At 42.9% G+C, this 21,619-nt stretch overlaps 1 protein-coding gene across 4 annotated transcripts in view; it reads right to left on the bottom strand.

Annotated features, from left to right (window-relative positions):
• ACSL5 (acyl-CoA synthetase long chain family member 5) overlaps nt 1-21,619 on the bottom strand; it is a 61,822-nt gene that overhangs the window by 4,538 nt on the left and 35,665 nt on the right. For 3 of the 4 annotated variants that reach the window (XM_044240509.1, XM_044240508.1, XM_044240506.1), the window contains 16 exons: nt 20,958-21,142; nt 18,128-18,236; nt 13,861-13,925; nt 13,648-13,749; nt 11,706-11,805; nt 10,540-10,718; nt 9,719-9,751; nt 9,579-9,630; nt 8,720-8,793; nt 8,016-8,093; nt 6,592-6,726; nt 3,341-3,475; nt 2,815-2,910; nt 850-922; nt 486-574; nt 75-191 (listed from right to left, as the gene is read on the bottom strand). In XM_044240509.1, the coding sequence (XP_044096444.1) occupies nt 75-191; nt 486-574; nt 850-922; nt 2,815-2,910; nt 3,341-3,475; nt 6,592-6,726; nt 8,016-8,093; nt 8,720-8,793; nt 9,579-9,630; nt 9,719-9,751; nt 10,540-10,718; nt 11,706-11,805; nt 13,648-13,749; nt 13,861-13,925; nt 18,128-18,236; nt 20,958-21,113 (1,593 nt within the window). In that variant the 5' untranslated portion in view covers nt 21,114-21,142. The remainder of the gene's footprint in view (nt 1-74; nt 192-485; nt 575-849; nt 923-2,814; nt 2,911-3,340; nt 3,476-6,591; nt 6,727-8,015; nt 8,094-8,719; nt 8,794-9,578; nt 9,631-9,718; nt 9,752-10,539; nt 10,719-11,705; nt 11,806-13,647; nt 13,750-13,860; nt 13,926-18,127; nt 18,237-20,957; nt 21,143-21,619) is intronic. The other variant, XM_044240510.1, reaches the window with a different exon arrangement.

The following is a 21,619-nucleotide window of genomic DNA, read 5'->3' as shown; positions in this document are numbered from 1 at the left end:
TCTCTGCATATTATAAACAGTTTTCTTCAGTCCCCAACAACAGAGGCTTCCAGAAATTCTGAAGAAGCACCCACCGGTAGCCAACGGCCGATGTCTCCTGTGTGAAGCCAGCCGTCCTCATCCAGGGCTTCCTTGGTTTTCTCAGGATCCTTCAGGTATCCTTTGAACACATTGCTGCCCTTGATGCAGATCTGCCCAGAAGAGAGCACAGGGTGGAACCAGTGGCAAAGGTTGGGACTCCCAGCAGAGGCACTGACCAAACACCTGCTCCCACCTTAAACCATTGGATGATTCCCACTACAGTGGGAACACCACCCGATTTTAGTCCCTGTTATAGGCGCTAGCAAAGTGAGGCGCACAGATGTTCAGTTCCTTGTTAAAGATCTCGAGTCAAACCCACGTCTGCTCACAGTTGTGTGCTCTTTCTGACATAAACGTCTCTACTCTGATTGTCTGGGCGTGACTGCAGAGCACAACCTACCCACCTCTCCTTCGTTGTTCACTGAAAAGTAGTTCATGTCAGGTACATCTTGCAGCTTCACGTGATTGCAAGGCAGGGGAACTCCAACATGCCCTAGAACACACCACATTATTTCAGCTGGGAAGCCATGAACCAGTGATAGTTCTGGGCACATTTCTGAGATATTTATGGATTGACTCTAAAAGAGAAAGACTGAAAAGTTACCTGGAGCCCATGCTGGATAGCCAAGATAGAAACCTCTGGACTGAAACTTGAGTTTGCCGAGTGCCACATTTGGCCAGAGCACAGGTTCTCTAACCTAAGCCCTAGTTCAGGTGGAACCTTTCTCCCAACCACCGCATCTCCCGCCCAGTAGGTGGAGAACCTACCTGAAGTCCAGTCACCTGGTGACGTAAACGTACAGCCAGCTGTGCATTCTGTTTGACCATATGCTTCGAACACCTGCGGAAACCAAAGAAGGCTCTGAGACTTACTTAAGACAAAGCATGAAATGGCAATGCCCTACAGCAAGACAGGAGGAAAGCAAGTTCTCTCAGGATTGGAAGATGCTTGGTGTCCTAGTACCTTCAGGTATTAATACCTAATACCATGCCTGAGCTCCGAAATCGTTAGTGGGAGTGCACCCAAAAACCAAAAGGCTCCAGAAATAGACCAAGATATTAATACTTCTACTGTATTTCAGGAGAGGTAGCATTTCAAGTTGACAGGAAAATGTGAGTTATGAAGTGAAGTGACACCCGGGGACAATGGCTCTTGAGCCTGAGCAGAGGAGCCCTTCTGAAGGAATTGAAAACAGACAGCAGTGCTTCAGTTGTTTGGGGTTTTGTTTATTGGTGTGTTATGTTGTTGCTTTTTGAAAGAAATAGCTCCAGCTGTGATACAGAACAGTGACTGGCAAGTTTTTTCTCTACTGGACCAGAGAATAAATATTTTCAGTGCTGTGAGCCTCTGGGCTCTGTCTGGACTACTTTGCCAATGGAGAACAAAAGCAGCTGTAGACATTATGTAAATGAATGGGCATGGCTCCATTCCACCAAAATTTCGCTTCTGAAAAGAGGCAATGGGTCAGATTTGGCCTGTGCTGCAGTTTGCCAAACCCTGGTATAGTGGATAACCTTGACCGGAGAGAGGCTGGTGGGGCAAACCAGGGCCCCAGCTCCTGCAGTGTAGGTGGGGCCGTGCTAGGCAGACTCTGTAGTGATGGAGAAGGGGTATTTCTGATGGCAACAGGACCTACCGATCCATGGGTTTTAGGGGCCGAGGGAAATGAAAGTTTTAAAAATGGCCAAGAGGATAGTAATTTCAAAGCATAGAAGAGCTCTGGCCTTGGCATCAATTCAGAATCTTTTTTGATGGGGGTCCTACCCAAGGGGACATGGTGTGGACAAGGACCTGTTTTTCTCATGCTGTGCATGTTGGTCGAATGGATGAACTAGTTAGCTCTCTGGGGGAAAAAGAGAATGTCCACGCCCAAGCACTTGTATGCAATTCGACATGAAATAGAGACTTAATTAGAAAAAAGTAAAACCATTTGAGTATCCGAAAATATGAAGGACAGCAGTCTTGTGGAATACTGGAGTCAGAGAGTCCTGTCTAAGCAATTCAAAACCACAAGTAAAAAAGTTTAATCAGTTTGATGACATAAACATTTGAAACTGGTATATAGCAATTTTTCTGTAAGAAAGTAATAGAGTAACTCATAGAAGAAATACAAGTGCCAATAAGTGATAAAAAGATGTTTGGTGTTAATAAAAGAAACAAAAATGCACTGAGATTTTTCATGCTTCTAGTTGGTTCAGATTTAAATAACTGAGAAAGCCTGACACGGGCAAGAATGTAGGGAAATAAGGTCTCGTGCATTATTTGCAGGAATGTATAAAAAAAGACAAGACCTTTCTGGAGGGAAGTGTGATAATCTACATTAACATACAAAGCAAACTCATATATTATGACTATTTTGGTAGACAGTATCCTTATCATCTCACTGATTATAATAGTGAAAAAAATAGTGGCTTAAGTGTCCATCTGTAGGAGATGAGTTTCAGGTACATCCAATAAACTACCTCAAAACAACTAAAATGATGTAGATCTTTATTTGACCAGGATCAATGTGGATGGGACATAGTTTAATAAGTATTTCAGAACTGATGCCAGTTTATATAAAAGTTTGTATACAGAGATGCATAAAGAGAAGGATTATTTTTACTGATTTTGAGATTTTGAGGGGTAACTTTCTCCATGGTGTTTTTCAGTCATGTTTTCATTTTTTAAAGAGTGAGCTCTATTTGTGCAAAAGTGAAATAAGCTATCTTCAAAGGAGGTGCTTGTCTTACCGGACATCCCAGTGCCGCCCGGAGGAACGTCAAGACTGGAGAAGAGATGGGGGCAGCTCCAGTGACCATGAAATTAACCCTCCCACCCAGGTTGTCCTGTTGAGTAGAAGAAAAAAAACAAAGGCTCTGAAACCTATTCCTTGGCTTCAATTTCCTCCATTGCTAAATGGGTAGAGCATCTACCCAGTATCAGAATTAAACTAGGTAATTTACAAAGCACTTAGAACAGGGCGGGCCTTGAGGAAGAGCACTTAACATGTTCACTGTCCTTGTCCCTATAACCCATAGCTGGAACTCAACCTGCAGTTCCTAAATATTTCCTCAGATAATTTATATTCTTAGGCCCTTTATGTTACATATAATGTCAATAGATCACCTAAGAGAATAAGAGTATACGTTAGAACTTAACAATTTTTTTTTTTTGCTTTTTGACCAATTTCCTTTAATGACAAAGTTGTCCAAGTATGATAAGCTAGCAGAAAGCCTAGATATTTGCCTGGCTCTGTCCAAGACCCCGCCAACCTACCTGGATCTTTGAAAAGATGAATTTGTCCCATAAACTGTCACGCCTGATGATCCCCTTTTTCACTTCACTGAATTTAGAGGAAATAGCCAAGTTCAACAAGAACTTCTTCAAGGGTGTCTTGGCTTCATTTTGTACCTACAAGATGATAGCTCCTCTTAGTTCAGAACCTATTGGAGATGCTCACCAAAGCCATTCATCAGTGAGCAAGAGATAGTGCCTTCTTGCTTCATAATAAAGTGACTTTCATTCATGAACTGGGTTGCTAAATAATGACAATTCCAGAGAATTATGGCCACACTAAGACATAAGTACACTGAGTATATATGTACAGAGTTCTAGCTCCTGCAGATTTCTTGTCCTTGGCAAACAATCTTGACAATTTTGAGCATGTCCTTAAAATGTTCTCAATATCTGCCTACGAAAATCATTTGGATAGATAAGAAACAGCTCAATGGGCAATACATTTTGGGCTTTCAATAGATCAAAGAAAGACCTAGGAACCTGATTATTATTCTTTTTAAACAAGCACGACATGCCCCCATCCCCATACCTCTGAAGCTTATATACATTAAATTTGGAGAAACACCACTTTTCTCTGATTAAAGTTCCTCTAGCCACACCATACGAAACCCAATGGACTTTCCTATTTATTTCTTCACTTTGGGCTTAGTTCTGACACTATTTTACAAGCTCACATTATTTCTCTAGACTCCCTTGCCTCACGACTCTAATCCATCAAACATATACCTGCCAAAGGAGAGCTTCAAGTACAACTCGAAATCCCCCTTACTTCCAAAATTAAATCCTGAACCCTATATTCTGGCCTTCAGGACTCCATCCTACTGGAAGTCAGATTCAAGGAAACCAAGGTTCTTTTCCTGCACAAAATTGGAAGAGAACTCTCCAGCCATCTTCCCTATCGATACTTCCATTTCTGAGCCTATAGCCAATAGAGCTGTTCATCTGCCAACCGTGCTCTAGGCATCTACTCATGCCTATACCATCGTTTTACTAATGTCTCATCAGCTCTAAGATCTACGCTCAAATGTTGCCAGAATCCTGTCATCCCTGATACCTCTTTCAACCTTAAGAGATTTATCTTCATTATTCACAAGATAATCTCCTCCTAATAAGTCACTGACAAAAGCTGGAATTTGGAGACTCACACTAATAAAGCCCTCCATTTTTAAAATAAGTGACACAAGTAAACTCTGTGTGAAGTATCACCATATCATTAAAAAACTCTTGGAAGTAAAAACATGCAGGGGTGGGGGGTGGCATGGGTGGCGCAGTCGGTTAAGTGTTTGATTCCAGCTCAGGTCATGATCCTGGGGTCCTGGGATTGAGTCCTGCATCAGGCTCCCTGCTCAGTGGGGAGTCTGCTTCTCCCTCTGCCTCTGCTCCTCTCCCTCCTTGTGCTTGCTTTCTCAAATAAATAAATCAAATCTTAAAAAAGAAATTAAGTGATCTTTATTTATAAAGAAAAAAAAAAAGTAAAAGTGTCTGAGGTATCAGAGTGGTAGGGTCAGTTAAGTGTCTGACTCTTGGTTTTGGCTCAGGTCGTGACCTCAGGGTCATGAGATCAAGCCCCGCATTGGGCTCCACACTTGGCCTGGAGTCTGCTTAAGATTCTTTTCTCTCTGCTCCTGCTAATGTGCTCTCTCTCTCACAAATAAATAAATAAATCTTTTTTTTTTTCCAAAGTAAAAATATCTAACAACATGAACATAAACCATAGTAATCAGCAAATAATTCCATAGCATGCTGAGAGCCGTTAGGATTGTTAACAATTCTTCTAAAAACAGCACTTTCAATGTCCTGGGGTTATTGTGTTCTAGAAGGCTGCCTGCCCCATCCCTGGAGCCCCAGGATAGTATCTAAGAATCACCAGTGTGAAGGGGAGAGCTAGAGTCTCAGCGTTGGAGTCCAGAGCCTGTGAAGAGTGCCATGTGGTCATTATTTGCTCGGGGCTCCCACGCCTGTGCAGTTATGAAGTGATCAAGCATCTGGTTCAGAGCCTGGAGTCTATTACTATCTTGCCTGGGCTCATAGCCCAGTTCCAAAGACTCCTTGGGAAGATTAAACAATCCAAGACTTGGGTGAGAGACATTAAAGATAACCTGAGGGGGCTCCTAGGTGGCTCAGTGGGTTAAAGCCTCTGCCTTCGGCTCAGGTCATGATCCCAGAGTCCTAAGATCGAGCCCCTCATGGGGCTCTTTGCGCAGCAGGAAGCCTGCTTCCCTTCCTCTCTCTCTGCCTGCCTCTCTGCCTACTTGTAGTCTCTGTCTGTCAAAATAAATAAATAAAATTAAAAAAAAAAAAAAAGACTGGGGACATGTTATATCACAAAGCAAGGAAGCTGTAAGAAACTACTGGGGTTAGGTCAAAAGGACACGTGAACAGCTTGATGGGGCTCCCAGCTTCCACAGAGGGCCAATTTGGACATCAGGAAGAACGAAGTGCATTAAGTGTACAACTATGCAAATCACGAGTTCATAATATTACAAAGCAAAAAATCTGGGTCATTTCCGAAGACCACTGAGGCACCAGTTCATTATTCTGAAGATTGATAAATAAAGGGAAAGAATATTTGTCATGTCGTTATGGAAGAATCTCACCTAAGGAACACAAGGGAAGTAACTGAATTAATCGAATTGGAAAAATCACTACGTTGTAAACTCTAAAGAAAAACAGAGCAGGGATCAATGGCAAGGAAGGACTTTGTGACAATAGGATTGTGGCCCAACCCCTCATTGGATAGACTCTGGTTAAGCTTTTTGTTTGTTTGTTTGTTTGTTTAACCTCTGAGGCTCAGTCTCCTCAGCTGTAATTTGGAAATGGTAAGTCCAGATGTGATTTCCTGTGATTTTGGGAGGTTTGGATAATGGAATGCATTTGAAATGTTGACCGCGGGACCCGCGCCTCAGCAGGAAGCTCCGTGGCAACAGGTGTTAAGAAATCAGAGTGACAACTCCTCGGTAAGTCAGCTTAAATTTGAGGGGCTCCCCAAGTCTCTGAATTGAGCTCTTTCTCCAGATCTGGTCCACGTTATCCTATCCAGATGAAGGGGTTTCATTTATTACGGTGTTTCACAGTCGCCTATGTGGCCATAGGCAGGTGCTTGTAGGCAGCAGGAGGTGGACGTGGAAAAAAATGTCTTAGCAACACAGAGTCTCTGAGAGCTCAGTCAGGCCTCAGCCACAGACATGTCCTTCACCTCAGGGCCAGCCCAGCAGAAGCGAGGTTAGTACCTTGTCATAGATTCTGTTGAGTAGTCGAGGCACGACGGGAAACACCGTGGGCTTCAGAGTTTTCATGTCATCAGGCAGCATCCGGATATCTCCTTGGAAGAAACCAACTCGGGCACCACAGGAGTACACAACAGCCTAAAAGCAAAACCAGAGATCAGGGCTCAGAGCCAAAGGCCCCCTTTGGGTAGGGACTGTCTTAGACAGAATCGGGGAACCAAGGAGACATCCATGGACCCTGCCCACTGTACAGCCCCCTCCCCACACGTTTCGGATACCCGGAATTCCACGAGCCCACCCCCGGACAGGTTGGAAACTCTTTGCTGCTGAGGTGGCATCAGAGGTGACACAGACCGTGAGACTGAGGGCCCACCCTGTGCCACCCGGAGCTCTGAGGGACAGTCTGAGACACTGTCCTTTGTCAGAGACCGTTCGTTCACTGCACAGCCCTAAGGAAAACACTGCCACTTAGGCCACAACGTGCCGATAGCTGCAAGACGTCTCAGTTTCAGAGACATTAAAACGTGAAAAAGTACCCTTCTGAAAATTGATATTGTATTAATCAGATGTCAATACCTCAGCCCAAGTTGCTGAACTGTTCATTTTGGCACTTCACCCATCAACAGATAAGCTGGCTGAAGAGGGATTTATGCCGGAAGCAGAGAGGGGATTTTCTGTCCAACCAAACGGGTTTGGGGAAGCCAGCACCTCTTTCAGTTCTCCAATTCGCCCCAGAATTGCCTGAAAAGCCTGCGGTCCACTCACAGAAAGGCCGCTCTCTGGCACACACACACATGCTGAACATCTCCCTGGATCAAATGCTCTTTCTCTGCCCTTCCAGGAGCTAACTTTCTTCTTGCTAACCTGATATATTTTTTTTTTTAAGATTTATTTATTTGACAGGGAGAGACAGCGAGAGGGGGAACACTAGGAGGGGGAGTGTGAGAGGGAGAAGCAGACTCCCTGCTGAGCAGGGAGCCTGATGCAGGGCTCCATCCCAGGACTCCGGGATCATGACCTAAGCCGAAGGCAGGTGCTTAACGACAGAGCCACCCAGGTGCCCTGGTCTAACCCAAGATTAAAAAAAAATTTTTTTTTCTAACCAACACAAAATGTAAAAGAGGAACTAATGTTTCCTCTCCCAGCTCAGAGTCAAGAGCAGATAGTCAGCTCCTGGCTTGGACTTCAGGACTCACAGGCACACTGTGTGAAGGCAGAAGCAACCATCAGCCCCACTGGACAGACCCAGACCCTGCTAGAAAGGCTTTGCAGCAAGTGAGGAGTAAGGCCGGACTCAGGGCTCAGCTGCACCTGTTCCCTCCCTGTACGTTCCCATCACAGAAAGGACTGGAAACGCTGTGTAAAACATGGAACTAGCAAGTCAGGACTGTCTTTTCACATATCTGCTGGGAACACAGGACACTCACCTGTACAACCCTCTCAAACATATGAGCCAAGGGGAGGTAGGATATGGTCACATCATCAGGGGTGGGCTTGAAAACATGCTATCGATCAGAACAAGGAGGAGACAACATTAGGTTAATGCCAGCTTTCTCTTCCAAAGGAGATTTAAAACAAGCTATTACTAGTTATAGTTAATAGTTTATAATACTGTATTGTATATCTGAAAATTGTTAACTAGATCTTAATAGTTCTCAAGAAAAAAAAACTGCGTGTGGTGAGGGATGTTAGATTTATTGTGGGGACCATTTTGTAACATATATACATATATAAATACACACATACACATGAATCATTATGTTGTACATCTAGAATTAACATAATGTTATATCAATTATATCTCAATAAAATTTTTTCTTTGATTTTAAAGAACACTCCTTCCTAGGACTGTCACACACAGTTGTACAGGTAGTACACTGTATAAGTCTGAGAGGTTGTCCCTTAACTTCACTGAGTGTAGAGATGTGCAGTTCTAAAAGACCAAGGCTTGAAAATGCACAGACCTCTGGACCAAGATGCACCATTATTTGTCCACACTCAGGCCTGTAACATGATTTTTGTTTGTTTCTGGTTTGTTTTGTGTTTGTCTTTGCCTCCTCTGCCATCAAGATTAAAATCTTAAGACAGATTTACATTTTAATGAGGATCTCTTTTTCAATGGACCACTGACCTCCATACACTTGAGGAAAGAAGAAACATTTGAAACAATATTTTGATGGGTCAACATGGCTCCTTTAGGGTCACCTATAGGAAACAGGACATGAGAAAAAGCCTTTAAATAACTAATAGGCAGCCTTTGGCTATGAAAGAAGTTGCATTCAATTGGTTCTGTTCCAGAGAGCCAAGAGCTTCTCCTGTCACTGTGTCCTCTTATGAATGGTATGGGACACCATCTATGAACAATTAATGCACCCAGAGACACCACCACTGACAACACTGTTAGCCGTCTACTACCACAGAGGGTACAGTTACAATTTCAGATTGTTAACAGTCAAAAGCAAAAATCCAAGTAACCCCACCTTGTGCTGTTTTTATATTGAGGACTTCAGACCAAACTTTATTACTTATCACATTACAAACTGGCTCAGTGGACAGGAGAATATGACTATAGACCATCATGGGCCATATCAAAAGCTATTAGGAGTTCTAATAGGATAAGTCACTGTAGGGGTGGGGGAAGACACACACTGATCTGCGTGGAACTCTCTCTGGGTCACCTTGATTGAGCAAAACTATTCTGATGATGTCAAGTTGAGAGAGTGGTCGTTGGGGAAGAAAGTTGACTTTGTGATGCCATCTGAAAGGCTCCCGAAATCCATAGCATGGAAACCCTTCCCAGTGTGTTCAATGAAATGTATTTGCTTATACCTGTTTTTCCACTGGGTCATCCATATTCAAAAGCTTTGGGGTATAAGACCCTAAGGATAGGGCTCATTTTAGGGACTATTTACCAGCCCACCCATGCTCAGTGACTCAAGCCATGTTTTTGGCCAACCAGGGGCTTCTGGGACAGCTTCCTGCACACTGACCTGTGGTCCCACTAGTGAAGCAGATGATACTCAGGTCTTCTGGTTTAGGAGGCTAGAGGGGGAAGCACAAGAGATTAACTTACCAAGAACTTTGGGAATTGAACAGGGCAAGACTCAAATTTGAACAGAAGAAAACTTACCACAGGTTTTCTGAAGTTCTCTTTGCCTAGATTCTACACGAACAGACAGCCAAGAAAGGAAGTCTAGTTAGTTAAGATGGGACGACGAATGACAAATACAACCCTCTCTTTCTCTTTTCCATGCAAACACACCCCTATTCTGTGAGAGTAGAACCAAAATTGTAACCCAAATCAGGCCCAGAAGCCAACATTCAGGCACAGTGAAAGGCCCAGGGATAGAGCATAGCGTTTCTCTAGAACTCCAGCCTCCAGAGGGCAGATTCCAGATGTCCAAATTTCCCATTCTACTCTTGAGGTCCAGTCATCTAGGACCATTACTAAACCTTTTTGAGTAACAGGAATTCTTGACATTTCAGGGCTTACTACATCGCAGGCACTGTTCCGAACACTTTCTATAGATTAACTCAGGCAACTCTTTACAACCACTCTGCGAGGTGGGAACTATGTCAGCCTCATCTTACAGAGGGGAGAAGGGAGATGCGGAGAATCTTACCTAAGATCACCCAACTCATGGATGGGGTGCTGGAACGTGAACCCTGCCACCAGACTCCAGGACCCCTATATTTAGCTACCACCGAACTCCGTATTGATAAGTCCTCTACTTAGAAGTCTGTGCCTACTGGCCACAGACCATTCTCCTCTGACACAGTCCCTGAATTGTTCAAGGGAAACTCTCCCCAAAGCCTCACAGCAGGAGTCTCATGGACTCCTCCCCTTCCACTGCTGGCTGACAGCAGCCTGTGCTCTCCTGCCGATATCCTCATCAACGTGCCTGGTGGCAGAGCCACCTTCGAGCTATTAGTTCAATTTAAGGCACATACCTCGGCATCAAACAGGGATAAGAGCTCAATTCCACTTTTCTCTGCTCTTTGCTTCATGTCATCCTCAAAAGGATCCATGAGAATGATCACTTTCAGGCCCGGGGTGAGGCCCTTCTCCACATTTTCTATCAGCATCGATGCCTTTTGGGGCGTATCACAGATCACTGTAGTGATATCAGCTGAAAGCAGAAACAGAGCAGGAGGTCACCTTCTTGCTCTGCCCGGTACCTGATTGCTTTGCAAGGAGGAAGACGTTTCTGAAAATTTCAAAGCTAGTGGGTACCCAGATGAAATTACATCTGCAAATCAGATTTATAGTGCATAAAACCTGAAGCATTCCATCAATAATAAATGAGCGTAATGGAAACAGAAGCACATAATTTTCATGCAAGCTACCCAGACAGTTTACAGTTTCTAGAGTCACAAAACTCCTTCTTCTTAAGAATACAGACAACAAACATGGATCCCTCACGTGTGGTTCTGTCAGTGTGTTTTATTTTGGGGAGGGGAGTAGGGAATAGAAGGGAAAAGAAGGGACAAATGGCATTTTAGCAGATAAACAGTTTATGATTCTACATGTTAGCATTTTCTTGGATACTCGTCTGTAAAAGTAAAAAAACTTGCGATTGTGTCTATAGTCCAAATGGGTCTAGTCACTTAACCGCCTAGTTCTGGGACAGAAAGTTAGATCTTAGATATGTGAATGGGTTGTTAGTGAGCCACTGAACTTGTACTTACTTCTCAAACAATGATAATTTTTTCTACAAATGTATGTACCATTGGTACATGCTGACTAACTGTACTGATTTGGATTTACAACGATAGGAAATGAAATCAGTGGTTTCATAGTGATTTAGTCAATTAAGTGACTTAGTGACTCACTCTATGACCTTTTATCCAGAGGGGCCAACGTAAGTAGTCTTATCTCTAAACTCTATTGTTACACTCTGCCACCTGGAACATTTCATTGAACCTTCTATGTAGAAGCCAACACCTGCTTGGGCTCTTTGTAATTTCCTTGTAAATTATATCCTCCGTATTACAGAACAGGAAAAACTTCCCCAAATTCTGACCATAGCATTCCAAGTTGGCTAACAAAAGCAGATATTGAGGAATTACTCAGCATTAAGATAGGATCAAGTTATAATTTAATAGCAAACTCTTACCCCTGTTGACAATGTATACGATGGCTTCTGCTCCCAAGGTATCATACAGAGGAACGGCTACCATGGAGTACGTGTAACAAGCCAACTCAGAGATGATCCACTATATGGAAAAAAGCTCAAGTAAGAACTAGAGATCACTTTGAAAAGGAAGAGTATGAAAATAAATAAAAAATAAATTAAAAAAAAAGAAAAGGAAGAGTATTACTTCAGTCATTCAGCCAATCAATGCTTATTTGATGCCTTTGTGTTAAAATAAATCACCTGGGGGCCCTACAGACTTCCAATGCTAATGCTATAAAGTTAAAGAAGAGATAAGCTAACACAGACAACTACAATACAAGAGGACCAAAATACAGAGGTAGAGTATGGTAAGCTCTATCGATAAAGGATACAGAAACCACTGGTTTTAAGGGATTTTTTTTTTAGGTGGGAGGTAGGAGGGGGTAGCCCAGGGAGAGGGAATTCCAAGCAGACTTCCCACTGAGCGTGGAGTCTGACGTGGGACTTGATCTCAAGACCCTGAGATCATGGACTGAGCTGAAACTAAGAGCTGGATGCTCAGTTGACCAAGCCTCCCAGGTGCCCCAGTTTTAAGGAGCTTTAAGGAGGGAGAAATCACTTTAGGGTTGGGGTAAAGGCCATCTGGAACTGCTTTGGGGAAAGTGATGGAAATTGGGCAGGGTTTTGAAGGACTGGTAAGATTTAGTTATGGAGCTGGAAGCAGGGCAGGCATTCAGGGAAGAAGGAAGTGGATGTGCAAAGATAAGATAGCACAATATCTCTGTGTGTACATCAAGCAGCATGAAGAACAATACGAAATGAATTAGAAAGGTGGGTCAGAATCTGCTAATGGTGGGCCTTCAACGCCAGTCTAGGTGCTATGTACTGAATTGTGTCCCCCCACCCTAAATTCATGTTGAAACCCTAACCCCCATTGGGACTGCGTTTGGAGATAGGGGCTTTCAAGAGGTAACTAAGGCTAAATAAGGTCATAAGGGTAGGGTCCTGAGCCCATATGACTGATGTCCTTGTAAGAAGAGGAAAAGGTACTGGGGATGACAGAGGAAAGACCGTGTGAGGACTCACTTTGAAGGCGGCCACCTGCAAGCCAAGAACAGAGCCCTCAGTAGAAACCAAACCTGCTGACACCTTGATCTTGGACTTCCAGGCTCCAGAGCCATGAGAAAGGAAATTTCTATTGTCTAAGCTCCCCGTCTGCGATATTTTGTTATGGCAGCCCAAGCCGTCGAATACACATGGTTGGGCACTAAGTTCCTAAATAAAGAGTCAAGGACATCTCTTCTTATTGAGGCTGTCTGAGAGTGTCACCAAGACGGATTATGTAGAATCACCTCAACGTGCAGCCAGTGCCCTCACAGCGTTTTGGTTAAGCAGCCGGCTCTAGGGAGCATAGGACATCCAACCATTCTGCAGCAGAAAAAGGCTTTCTCTGAGGATATTGGACTAAGACTTAACTAAAGCTTAATTCCAATCATCTTATCATCTACCATCTGCTTTCAATCACTGAGGAAAGATGGGTACAGTCTCTCTCGGTAGCACTGGGTACCTTATTTGACAAGTTCAAGTATAACATGCAAGTTCCAATTCTAATAAAATACCTCTCCCTTTCTACAATGTCCCCAAGCTCTTACTTGCCAGCCCCACATAGCTTCCTTATATTCTTCATACAACAAAGAGATGGACTTAAAGTGAATCATCATGGGCTCCTAAATAAGAGAAATCCAGGTACTAACTTAGATCCTTAGGCATTCAACTAGGAATTAAGGGAGCACTGAACTGTAACTCTTTACTGGGGGGGAACAATTGTTATAGAATAAGAGAGCTTTAAAAATTTTTGGTAAATCATCAGCAAGTGTCAGAGTGCTGGTTTTGGGCCAGGTTTTAAGTCTTTAGTTTCTGAAGTTAACTTGAGCATGGTTACCTCTGGCCTATTCTGAGCAAAGATGCCAATAAATTGGTCTTGTGATGGCTTATGTCCTTTATGCAAAAGACAGGAACCCAGGTACTCTGCGCGATCAGACACCTACAAGAGAGATGGGGAGCAGAGGGAGGGGACAAGACCCCAAAGAGAGAAAATTAGCTAGAATGCCACATTAACAAAAGAGTCTACCCCAAAACAATGGGCAAGACTTACCTGCTTGTAGGATAGCCATCTGTAGGGCTGGTTTGGTTTTCTATATCCCAAGCAAGGCCCATTGTCTAAAAACATGACATTTAAATAAAATCAGCACCACCTGCAAATCCTTTGGATCATAGAAGGTAAAAGAGGATTAGGGAGAGATAAGACACAAAAAAGGAGAAATCCAGTAAGGACATGAGCTTCTGTGTCAAGGAAAGTCAAAGGCAATAAGTACTCAAAGTTCTCAAAGGCAGAGACAGTCTTACAAACTACATCTGAAACATTTAGGAAATGTATTGAAACATTCAGCATGGTTTGGTGTTGGAATATGAGACCTCTGTAGTAACAAGCATTTGGAGAAAATGTTCACATGATGTGAACAAGTAAAAGCCTGTAAGTAAACACAAACAGTCCGCCTCTATCAGACAGTCTTGGATTGAGCTTCCTTATCATAAAAGAAATGTATGCTCACAAAAATATAGTAAAAAAAAAATAAGAGCTGTCAATGATTTCACCACCTAAACACTATTAACACTGATACTGATTTTCAAAGTTCCTTTGTATAGGTTTACAGGATTGTTTTCAATCCACAGATATGTTTTGGATCCTACTTCCATCCCCCATCTGATATGAAAATTCCTGGTATTATTTCTTCTTTGCAGAGATTTCAGTGGACATTTATGGCAGTGGCAGTGACTTTTTCTCATGGGGGGGGGTGTTTGGGTCAAGACCTGAAATAATGCTCTGATAAATATTTCCAAATTGCTAATGTCAAATTCAGAACATTTTGTAGAATAGAGTCTCTGAAATGAAACAACATGGTTGGTGTGTGAGTGTTGGGGGAGATCTCAGGGGTTGTGGTGGACAAACAGCTCACGTTTTTGATCCCCCGAACCACACTGCTTAGCAGAGCAGTTGTAGAAAAGGATTTTTCTCCCACCAGTGACACACCAAGTTGTGGACCCCCAATAGTATCTCTTCCATATCCTTCTGGTTTGCTAAGTTTAAAAAGTTAGTACTTTAACAGCTCTTAAAGTGGGACCTTTTGCTTTGTTTCATTTACTCTCTCAAATCATCTGTTAATGTACTTTTCCCATTTATATGAGAACGTCTCCTGAGATACCAAGGCTCATAGGAACTACAGGAACACATACACACCTGCACACACACAGGTACACACTTGTCCATACACATGTACATCTGCCTTCAATATCTTTACAATTGTGTCGTACACTTGACAGTAGAAGAATGAAACGTCTGAAGAGCTCAAGAACTCTGCTTACTAGAATAACCAGTCCTGTCAGCCATGCGAGCCATGGCACAGTGCTGTTGGGTGAGAGAGCCACGCTAACTAACCAAGAAGTCCTGACATCTAAGCCAGAGGGAGAGAGAGTTACTGAGAGAAAAGTAGGAAGAGGGAAATTTTACCTAGAGGTTCTAGTCAGATTGCTGAGAGGGACTCAGTTCTTGCCAAAAGGAAGTGGTCAGAGACAGAGTGACTAAGAATTCAGAGACAAAGCAGTGACCCTGCAATCTAAATGACAGAAGGAAAGGGAAAGAAACCTGGAAAAACAGAACCGTTCTGATGAAAGAGATATTTAAGGAACGAACAAGGAGCCTGTCCACAGGAAACATGAGGACTTTTTCTCTCCACTAGAAGAGCTGAATGACAGCTCAAGATGTAAGGGCTCATGCTATTGCTTTCCCAGAGGCAAGGCAAGTCCCAGTCCTGAGGTGTTCACAGCCACCACTCCATCCCAGAGAATGTGCCTCAGACAGTCTACTGTCTTAATATTCCATATCCCATATTCCAGGTTCTCTGTACACATTACCTAACTATTGTTATCCCTAAGGTATGAAGCATCATGGAGGACTGGGGCAGTGTCTTCAAGCTCACCCAGGAAGAAATGGTAGCAAATGTGGGAAAACCATACGTCACTTCCCTAATGATGAAAGTTCTAGCAGAGGCCCATGGCCAAGGAGTACGTCAAATAATTGGCCCTTAGGGACACCAACTGAAGTCTCATTAAACTCTGGCCCCAATCAGCTTCAGCCTATTTAGCTAAAGTTCCGACCAGGCAACAGCTTAGCCTTTGATTCACATATTCAACCCAGACATCCATCTGTTATAACGGTAGGATCATCTACAAAGACCCCACCAGTTAACTTCTTGGCCAAGTTGCTGCCCTCAGCTGGGCAGAGTTGAAACTGTGGCATGCAGAACTCCTGAGAAGCTTTGTTCAAGATTCAGATTCTTAGGTCTTCCTGTGTGGAAATCTGGTCCTCTGCAACAAGGTGGTGCTAGGGGAGCTGTATTTGAGCAGATTCTCAATATAGACCATCTACTGGATAGGAATTAGAAGTGTAGGTTAGGGCAGGGGCGCCTGGGTGGCTCAGTTGGTTAAGCATCTGACTCTTGATTTTGGCTCAGGTCATGATCTCAGCATCTTGAGATCAAGCCCTACATCAGGCTCCACGCTCAGCCTGAATTCTGGAGAGTCTCTGTCTCCCTCTCCCTCTGCCCCACCGCCTCTGTCACCCTCTCTGAAAGAAAGAAAAAAAGACAGACAGAAAGAAAGAGTGTATGTTAAAGCTGATGTATTCATCTCCACTTGGGACCAGACATCATGTTTCTATTTCTCATAACTGCTTAAAGGAGAAGCCATTTTAACTTTATCTGTTAAGTTTTGATTCAGTATTGAAAAAGATCTTCTAAATGAAGGATCTTATATGCCACATAACATGTGGATTGTTTCTAAATGGATTGTTTCTAGTTATAGCAATGACACAAGAAAGAAAACCCAATGAAGGAAATTTTGAACAATAGAAAATTCCAAAGGCAAGTTTGCTATATTAGCCATATAGTGTCTTAGGCTGCCGAACAGGAAAGGAACTAATGGATGGTTTGGGTATTGCTTGTTATTTGTATGGAAGTATAAATAAGCACTGATTTAGAGTCAGAAACACCAAGAGTGGTCCCACTTGGAGCCTTCATATAGAAGTTTTCTTTACAATAAACCTTTCTTTGTCTGGAGGAACAACTACTTTTATAAAACACTTCAGAGCTGACTGAAAATAGAACAATCTAGTTAGACAGATTTCAATATCAACTACAACATTTTCTAGTTCTGTTGCCTTTGGAATGTTCCTGAACCTCTGAGTGTCTGTTTCCTCATTTTTTAAAAGTAGAGGCAATAACAGCTAATCCTTAAGGTTTAGGGGAGGTTAAGCAGCTGGGATGTGTGTAGTGCTTGATGCATTGGTACTTGACAGGAGTTGGCTGGTAAATATCGTCACAGTGAAAAGGCAGAAGGGAACAAGGGAGAAATCACACAGGCAAAAGCACCTGGGTGGCTCAGTTTGTTAAGCATCTGCCCTCAGCTCAGGTCATGATCCCAGGATCCTAGGATCGAGCCCTATATCAGGTTCCTTGCTCTGCAGGGAGCCTGCTTCTCCCTCTACCCCTCCCTCTCCCCCCGGCTCATGCTCTCTCTCACTCTCAAATAAGTAAATAAAATCTTTTTTAAAAAGTCACACAGGCAAACCTATGTTTGGACAGAATATATATGTGTGTATACACACACACATACACACACACATACATAGATAGATATAGATATATAAAGAAGGTACAGGGAGAAGTATAAGCTGGTTGATTTTGAAAGGAAACTAGCGCACCTCACGTTGTGTTCAGTAATACAGACATAAGTAGTGAGCCTTGATAAGTTCCAAATGAACTTGCCAAAGTCCACGTAGTCACCTTTCTAAGGAAGTCCAAAACATCATTGCTTTCTGCGGTCCTAAAGAGTATGGGCATGGACCAGCATTAGTGTCAAGGACAAGGTAAGAAGTCAGGAGCCCTGAGTGCTAATTCTGGCTCGGATTCTACATCTATAAATGCAAGGAACTGCATTTATATTAAGTCCTGTTTCTGAACAAATATAAGGTACCAGTGAGTTAATCAAAACACCTTCCTCCACATTATTATCAGATCTTTACCAATGTGACAGGGAAGTCTTCCTTGTATTAAGGGACAGATCCAGAGGGGCAAAGTGATTTTGCACCAGGTCACACACCTGGAAATGGAAGAGCTGGGTTTCCAATGCAAGTCTGTTCTACACTGTTTCCGACACCTGTGCTGATACTCTGCTCTATCCCCTACCTTTTGTACATCAGCCTTCAGACTACCACTGGGGTTTAAGAAGTGAGACAGGAGAGAAGTGTAAGCTATGAGATCCCCACCTCCGTCTTCTTGCAGTCGAGGTCAGACTGCCAGGCTTACCAGACACAGCAAGTCCTCTTTGGAAAACTTCATACATTGTCTTGGCATCTGAGTAGTAGTAAGATAGTGGTTCATTGCTCTTCTGGCTAGCGCCCTTCCGTGCTCCACCCTAGGACACAAGACCAAGTTGAGGCCAAGCCTGACTCTCTTCCACCCTTTCCAAACCCTTATATTGAATTGAAGAGATCATAAATCCTGAACATTGAGCTCTTTATTATTCAATTAATTTTTAAATCCCCAAATTGTAGTATCCTTACATTATAGAAACCCAGTGACTGTCACAGTTATGTTTTTGGCAATCTCCCCCAACCCCTAGAGGCAAACACACATACACACGTGGAGAGAGGAGAGATAATAGTATGGTTTTACGTTGTAAAAATCATACCCAGTTTAAACATCTACCAAGCACATACTATGTGCCAACACGGTGCAACAAATACTATAGACACAAAGTGAGTTATGACCAAATCTTTGTCCATCAACATGAGTGAGAGACTTTGGAGTGGAGGTGGGGTGAAAAGGACAAACACACAACTAAAATATTGTGATGTGCATGCTATAATGAAGGCGTACATTCTGGGAGCTGGTCATGCTACCCGTTCTGTATTAAGTAGAAAGGTGGCAAAGAAATAATACTTCATAGGGACTTAGAAGATAACTAAGCATTTTCCAGAAAGTTATGGTTTGGTAGAGGGGAGGGAAAGAAGAACAATTCAGAATGAAGGAGCAACCTGAATAAAGACACAGAGACGAAAAGACACATTGCAGAGTCTGGTGGGTGGCCTCTGACAGTCCTGTAGAGAGCAGGGCATCAGAGGAAGAGGCAGTAGCTACAGATGTGCCTAGATAAATCAGCTGGAACTACAGGATCAGGCCCTGATGAGGATCCTGGGGAAGCAAGATGAGCTACAACATGGTCTAACCCTCGCGCAAGTTAGTCTAGAGAGGACTAGGCATCAGTGAAATAAATATTCAAAAATGTAACTTATTACTGAGATAAGGGCTAAAGAAGGACAGGGTAACATAACACAGTGAGAGCTTCATCTAGAGCATCAGGGAAGATTTCTAGATGTCACATTAAGTCAAGGTGTCAACAATGGAGTTCCCTGTCTAGTAAAGGAAGATAGCGTCTTACTGTTTGTTTACGTAGATGGGCTGAGGAAGAAGGAAGAAGGAAAGATGATTTAGACTCAATGAGAAGAGATGCATTTAACTGAGATAGAGCAGGAGGGGAAATAGGAAAGTGTGTGTGTGTGTGTGTGTGTGTGTGAAGACATCCAATAAAGAGACTCATTGAGCTTGAGTGCCATGGAGATAGTCTGGTTCTGGAGAGAGATCAGAACTAGAAATTCAGATTTGGGTGTTGTAACATTTTAGGTACAATTCTAAGCCATGAGAGAGGAGGGATTTTTTTCAGCTTGGAGGAGTTCACAGGGATTGGCAGACTATAATCTAGGGCCAGATCTGCCTTGTCACCTGCTTTTACAAATAAAGATTTATCAGAACACAGTGTGCTCATTCATTTATGTATTGTCTGCTGCTTTCAACAGCATGGAACATACTGTCTTCATGTTACAACAACAGAGTTGAGTAGTTGCAAGAGAGTCCACATGGTCTGCAAAGCCTGAATAATTCACTGTCTGGTCAGCACAGGTTTGCCAAACCCTGCCTCAGGGAATTGAGAAAGTAAGAATGAAACTCTAGATGAGGGGAGAAAAGAAGCTGAGTGACAAAGACCACTTTGGAATTAGGAAGAAACCTCACTGAAAGATAGTTTGAAAGGAGTTTTAAGAGAAGAATTCTCAAGTCAAGTAAGAAGAAGGTTGAAGGAGAAATCATTGAAATTCAAAGTTAGGTCATGAGTGACCCAGAGGAGTTTGGGGGGATGGTCAGAGTAAAGGTCAGATCTCAGGAAAGGAAATCAACAGGTTACTCTTAAAGAACTCTAGTGGGGAAAAGGAAGATTGAAAGGAGGTGGTACTGAAGGAGCAGGATCAACGCAAAGGAAGAGACCAACAAAAACCATGAAAACAACCTCCCAAAAAAGTGTTGATGGTGGAGAGTGGATACAACTTGGAGTAAGATTCCGGGGGAGAGGAAAGAAGTTCCTGAAAAGATCAGAAGAGGTGAGCCTTATAAAGGAACAGAAATGCTCTCTTCTCTGCAAAGGACTGAACATGAAAGATGATAAAAGAACGTTCTGGAAGCTTTCCCTTTGCTTGAAGATGTAGGAAGCTGATTTCCTGAAAGTCAGGGAATTGAGGGGGGGAAATACCACTTCAACTTCCACCAGTTTTAAGACTGGATATTAAGTCAAAGCCAGAATTTAACTCAAGGAAATAACTTCTTTATCCTTCTCAGATATTGGGTATTTTAATGAAAACATTCTCCTACCCCCAAAGCACTGGCTCTATCATCTAGATCATAGGTCAGCAAAATTTCTCTGTAAAGGGCTAGACAGGAAAACTTCGGGCTCTGTGGAACACACATGAACTGCTTTTCTTTTTTCTTTTTTTTAATGTATCTTTATAAAAATGTGAAAATTATTCTTAGCTGGCTAGTTGCTCATAAAAAGGTGGATTTTGCCCATGGGCTATAGTTTATCAACCTTGATCTTGATTATTGGCTTCATAAAACCTACCTGTGGTTTCATTTTTATTACAAAGCAAAGTACGTCAGTAACTGAAGTCCAAATTCGTAGATCTTCTGGTGATTGCTAACCTAAATGGCTTACTTTCTCACCCTAGATCCTTTCCTCTTCCCAAGTTATCCCAAGGTCTTGAATTACACTTCGTGCTTGAGCAAACTAAAAAGAAGATTGGCAGGTTACCTCAATTCCCACTGACTGGTTGTTCAAATCCACAAGAGGCAAGACTGGCTGAGGTCTACTGACCAGCCACAGGAAGATGGCAACTCCGAAGGTGAGAATGCAGACCAGTGCCGGGGTTGGAAGTGGGGAAAACAAGAAGTTAAAGATAAAAAGCATCTTTGTGGATAGCAGCAGGAAGTTCAAGCCTTAAAAAATAAAAAAAAAAAAAAGAGGAAAGAAAGTTAGAGGAAATGGCTGAAATTTTTACTCGATAGCTGTGTTTATAAAGGGACCCCCCCCCACACACACACACAGACATACACAGACCTCTAACCCTCCAAGAAAACAGGGCTGGCCTTCTCTAGCAAACGAATTTCTATTACTGTTTGCTTTAGCAATGTTGGAAATCATATAATGCATTCTCCACTCCTGTGACTTGACTGTCCTCCCACAAGGACAAAGGAAGGATCAAAGGAAACAAGTTAATCGTTTGCTCAACAATTTTATGAAATGACTGCCGTTCTGGGCACGTGGGTGGTTCCGTCATCAAGTGTCTACCTTTGGCTCAGGTCATGATCCCAAGGTCCTGGGATCGTGTCCTGCGTCAGACTCCTTTCTCAGTGGGAAGCCGGCTTCTCCCTCTCCCACTCACCTTGGTCGTGTTCTCTCTCTGTCTCTCTTTC

The sequence above is a fragment of the Neovison vison genome, chromosome 2 (genome assembly GCF_020171115.1).
Source record: "Neovison vison isolate M4711 chromosome 2, ASM_NN_V1, whole genome shotgun sequence".
Lineage (NCBI taxonomy): Eukaryota > Metazoa > Chordata > Mammalia > Carnivora > Mustelidae > Neogale > Neogale vison.
Note: the sequence above shows the minus strand (reverse complement) of the source record. Positions and strands in the feature narration are given on the sequence as shown.